Source organism: Danio rerio, chromosome 13 (genome assembly GCF_052040795.2).
Source record: "Danio rerio strain M-AB ecotype USA chromosome 13, GRCz13ab, whole genome shotgun sequence".
Taxonomy (NCBI): domain Eukaryota; kingdom Metazoa; phylum Chordata; class Actinopteri; order Cypriniformes; family Danionidae; genus Danio; species Danio rerio.
This window is the reverse complement of record NC_141033.1, coordinates 82501-87500: the sequence shown is the minus strand read 5'-3', so window position 1 is coordinate 87500 and position 5000 is coordinate 82501. Positions and strand designations below refer to the sequence as shown.

General features: G+C 52.8%; 2 protein-coding genes across 17 annotated transcripts in view; one reads left to right on the top strand and one right to left on the bottom strand.

The window, feature by feature from the left end:
• The window catches only part of prorsd1 (prolyl-tRNA synthetase domain containing 1), a gene marked incomplete at its 3' end in the record, with an annotated part of 78620 nt that overhangs the window by 61356 nt on the left and 12264 nt on the right, over positions 1 to 5000 (bottom strand).
• The window catches only part of ccdc88ab (coiled-coil and HOOK domain protein 88ab), a 32563-nt gene that overhangs the window by 16599 nt on the left and 10964 nt on the right, over positions 1 to 5000 (top strand). For all 16 annotated transcript variants that reach the window (XR_015505534.1, XR_015505536.1, XR_015505537.1 and 13 more), the window contains exons 16-24: positions 74 to 201; positions 604 to 742; positions 826 to 999; positions 1166 to 1327; positions 1404 to 1681; positions 2001 to 2144; positions 2226 to 2412; positions 2629 to 2774; positions 3184 to 3276. Coding sequence is in view for 13 of the 16 variants with exons in the window: in XM_087278665.1 (XP_087134791.1) it covers positions 74 to 201; positions 604 to 742; positions 826 to 999; positions 1166 to 1327; positions 1404 to 1681; positions 2001 to 2144; positions 2226 to 2412; positions 2629 to 2774; positions 3184 to 3276 (1451 nt within the window). In the remaining 3 variants the exon portion in view is untranslated. The remainder of the gene's footprint in view (positions 1 to 73; positions 202 to 603; positions 743 to 825; positions 1000 to 1165; positions 1328 to 1403; positions 1682 to 2000; positions 2145 to 2225; positions 2413 to 2628; positions 2775 to 3183; positions 3277 to 5000) is intronic.

The window sequence follows — 5000 nt, the reverse complement described above, 5'->3', positions numbered from 1 at the left end:
AAAGAGCAGAGTGTAGATGAGCTGCAGGCCGGATGCGCATGACTGACCTCTGCTGTGCTCTGTCCTCATGTAGGAGCTGGTCAACGAGAAATTGAAGACCCAGCAGATCAACAATGACCTGGAGAAGCTGACCCACGAGCTGGAGAAGATCGGCCTCAACAAAGAGGGTCTTCTGGGCGATGAGGAGAGCTCCGATGACAGGTAACACACACCTGCATTCTACACCCACTGACCTGTTCAACCCCCGATAGGCCATCATCAAGACAATCATCAAACCTGACTGAAGAGCAGGGCACGGGGGCTCAGAGCTGAGGAAGGAGGTGTCCTCCGCTTCCTGTAAATCCCCAGCAGGGGGTTTCAGATGGAGCAGCAGAGCTGTAGTTCACTGAGAAGGTGAATCAGTCAAAGCGGTTCGTTCAGCAGCTGCGGCAGTCCTGGATTTCTTCTTCATTGGTGTTGTAGTTTCTGTGAGAGCGCCCTCTGGCCTTCAGGGGCTTTACTGCTGATCTCAGAACTGACCTGACAACAGCGTTTGCTGAACTGTTTGGGTAATGCTGTGGTTTGTGTATCGCTGGGTCATCATTGTGTGTTTGTTGTGTGTAGGTTTAAGCTTCTGGAGAGTAAGCTGGAGTCCACGCTGAGGTCGTCTCTCGAGATTAAAGAGGAGAAGATCGCAGCGCTGGAGGCCCGTCTGCAGGAGTCCTGCAACCTGAACCAGCAGCTGCGGCAGGAGCTCAAAACGGTCTGATCCCCTGCCCTGACGCTCTGTGTGTGTGTGTGTGTGTGTGTGTTGAGATTGTGCACACTCACCCTGTTTCCCCTCAGGTGAAGAAGAACTATGAGGCTCTGCGTCAGCGTCAGGAGGAGGAGAGTTCAGCACACAGCTCTCCGGCGCGGGGTCGGGAAGACCTGAGCTTCAGCCGCTGGGAGAAGGAGAGCCAGGAGGCCACGAGGGAGCTGCTGAGGGTCAAAGACCGGCTCATCGAGGTGGAGAGAAACGTATGTACAGCATCCGCACACACAGACATCTGAAAAGTGCAATATTTAAATTAAAATGCAAAACAGAAAAACCTTCATTTGCATATGCGCACTGAGCCGCGGCGGTCACACCGATTATATTGAGTGTTGTTGACCAGCACAGTGAGCGCTGTTGGTGTTTGTGCAGAACGCCACTCTCCAGGCGGAGCGGCAGGCCCTGCGGACGCAGCTGAAGCAGCTGGAGACTCAGAGCAGTAACCTGCAGGCGCAGATCCTGGCGCTGCAGAGGCAGACCGCATCCCTGCAGGAGAACAACACCACGCTGCAGACGCAGAACGCCAAACTGCAGGTGAGCTCTCCGTCCACCGCCACCACCCTCAGCTGCGGCTTCTCCATGCTCTGACCTGCGTTGGTTTCGCTCACAGGTGGAGAACTCGACCCTGAACTCGCAGAGCGCCTCTCTGATGTCCCAGAATGCTCAGCTGCAGACGCTGCAGTCCGGCACGGAGGGCGAGAGAGACGCGGCCGTGCGGGAGAAGGAGGATCTGCGGTCCGTGTATGAGCTGCTGCTGCGCGACCACCAGAAGCTGTCAGCGCTTCACGAGCGACAGGCGGCCGAGTATGAGGAGCTGATCGGCAGACACGGAGAGCTGAAGAGCGGACACAAGAGCCTGGAGCTGCAGCACCGCGGCCTGGAGAACAGGTGGAGAACTGCCCTACACCCACACCACTGCGCTGACAGACCTAATCACTTTACACCTGTGTCTTCAACACGCCTGTCCAGTGTAGGGACACAGGGGTGCGTCCCAATAGGCATGCTCTCCACTTTTGTCTTTTGAGTCAGGGATTTAATGATCCCTTCATGAACAGTTAGTTTCTAAATAAATCTGCCGTTTTAAATAAATCATACGTATAAACAGCCAGAATCAGCACAAATGACCACCGAGTCTCTTCCTGATCATTTTGAAAACCAGGAGCAGCGTATTAAACCTAAACACACTGACCAGGGTGTGTGTGTGCAGGTATAATCAGCTCCTGAAGCAGAAGACTGAGCTGGAGCAGCTGGAGAAGGAGCTGAAAGCGGAGCGGGAGAAGATGATCTCGGACAGCAGGAGTCATCAGGACACCGCGGCGCAGTTGCAGAAGCTGAGCCAGGAGCATCTGGAGTGAGTATCCCCGACGTTAGCGCTAATGTTACCCATATGCCGGAGCGTCTCTCTGCTGACCTCTCTGTGTCCTGTCCGCAGGCTGAGCTCCACACACCAGCAGCTCCACAAGGACAGCGAGCTCCTGCAGACGGAGCACAAGAGCCTGAAGAGCCAGCTGAACGCGGCCCGGCTGGAGCAGACCCGTCTGGAGGCCGACTTCTCCAAGCTGAAGGAGCAGTACCAGCAGCTGGACATCAGCTCCACCAAACTCAGCAACCAGTGCGAGGTGCGGCCTTCAGCTGCGGCCCACATACAGCTGCAGTGTCTGCGCAGATCTGAGCCTCAGCGGCACATGCAGAGCTGCAGAAACACCTGCACTAGCTCACGCTCAGCGCTCCTTCAGCATGCTATCAGTTTCTAGATCTCGCAATCAGCCTGTCAACATCATGTAAGCGTGTGTGTGTGTGTGTGTGTGTGTGTGTGTGTGTGTGTGTGTCTGCAGTTGTTGAGTCAGCTGAAGGGGAATCTAGAGGAAGAGAACCGGCATCTCCTGGATCAGATCCAGACCTTGATGCTGCAGAACCGAACCCTGCTGGAGCAGACCATGGAGAGCAAAGACCTGTTCCACGTCGAGCAGAGACAGTACATGTGTGTATTTCCACACACACACACACACACACACACACACACACTGCTGTTAAATGCTGTTGTGCCGTGTGCTGGTCCACTGTAATGGCACCACACTCATCTCTCTGTCTCTCTCTCTCTCTCTGTCTCTCTCTCTGTCTCTGTCTCTCTCTCTCTCTGTCTCTGTCTCTCTCTCTCTCTCTGTCTCTCTCTCTCTCTGTCTCTCTCTCTCTCTCTCTCTCTCTCCCTCTCTCTCTCTGTCTCTCTCTCTCTCTCTCTCTCTCTCTGTCTCTCTCTCTGTCTCTGTCTCTCTCTCTCTCTGTCTCTGTCTCTCTCTCTCTCTCTGTCTCTCTCTCTCTCTGTCTCTCTCTCTCTCTCTCTCTCTCTCCCTCTCTCTCTCTCTCTCTCTCTCTCTCTCTCTCTCTCTCAGTGATAAGCTGAACGAGCTGAGGAGACAGAAGGAGAAACTGGAGGAGAAGATCATGGACCAGTATAAGTTCTTTGACCCGTCTCCTCCCCGCAGGTACATCTACAGTTTGCATTAGCAGATGCTTCTGATGATTGAGGAGGTGTTGATTCATCAAGACGAGGCCGTACACACATGCAGAGCTGATTATGTCTAACCTTATCCGCTCAGAGGACCGGCTGCGCTGGTGGCGTGGGCTGTTGGGTTGAGCATCTCTGCTCGCCTCACTCCTCCGTGTGCTTGTGTTGGGTCTGTAGGGGAGTGTGCTGTTGTTTGCTGAAAGCTCTAGAAGTTCATGTTTGGCTGGTGTTGATTGTGTCTTTAGTTCACCTTTGCTTCTGTGCTTCCCTCAATCACTTCCCTTTGCCGTGTTGACTCAGATCTGTATTGTTGCTCATGTTACCTGAGGGGAAGTGCTCACGTGAGTGTCAGCAAGTGAAGTGGAACACACCCCGGTCCCTCAGTGACTGAATACTGGTGTTTGCGGGAGTGTGTGAGGCGTCAGTGTGTATCCTCAGTGTGTGTTCAGTTCCTCTGAAGAGACTCATTAACATGAACTGAACATGAAGCGGCTGAAAGCAGAAGAGCAGCTCACTGGTGTGGGAAGCAGGTCTGGTGATTTCTCTGACGGGGAGGAGCGCTGGAAATGAACGCTGATTTGTTTGATGTAAGACCTCCAGACCTGGATTAGATCTGTGCTGTAAGGCTGGGTTCTGTGATGAGCAGGATGCGACTGAGCCAGGTGACAGCAGAAGGTGACGTGTATAGAGGACTGCTCTGACCACTGACAACAAGCTGGAGACTCTGTGGAGCCCGGAAACAGTCCAACCCTAGAGCCTCTGGGTCCCAGACTGAGTAGTGTCACTCCTATAGGGTAGTTCCCACGTCATCTGTGAATGCTGTGAAAATCAGTAATGACCTCCACTCTTCTCTTCCAGATATTGCCTCTGTTATTCTGTGTACTGTTAGCGGACTGGATGTTTTAAGTAACCCAATGTGTACTGTATCATGACAAGATTCATGCAGGGTTTGTGTTTGGATTAGTTCCCACAAAAGCCGCATGACAGGCAAATCTTAGGCTAGGATTAACCGTAATGTCTGCTGGACAGTGTAGAGGTCAGATGACGGAGAGGGGAATGGGGTCTGCAGAGGACCGGAATGCTCGAGTCACATCCCTGCTGGAAGACATTTAAAGTTGAGCATGTATATGTAGGATTTATCCCGGGTTTGGTGCATTGATTCCAGTGTTTCTGAGCTCATGGAGTTTAGGGAGAGCTGATAATCAAACCCTTGGTCTTGTTAGCATCACTCTCTGCCGTATTGAGCTGCAGAAATGACCCGCTTGATCCAGCATCTTTAAACTGATTGCCATCCAGACGGGACGACTACAGCCCATAGGACACACACTAGCTTTGAGTTCCTCCTCCTGCTTGCGAGTCCACTCTTCCTGAAAGTCAGATGTGATGAGGGAAGAGCACTGCAGCCCTTCTCTTACCCTCAACATTAATAATGAATCTTTCAGCAGAATGCAGGCGGTGTTGGTGAAGACGGCAGACTCCAGCTCTCACGTTAAAAGCAGCACTCAGGATATTAAACGCGCTGCTCCTCCTCAATTATCAGCCTGTGCTGCGTTTCCCAGACACACTGCGGCCCTCAGTAGCTCATAATGGCTGATATTGACGGCGCTTCCATCATCTGCTCGGGTTAATGATGGCTTGAATAATGCAGATTCTGCTGCTGTACTTTACCCAGCTCAGATGCCGGAGGTTCATGAAGGTCCC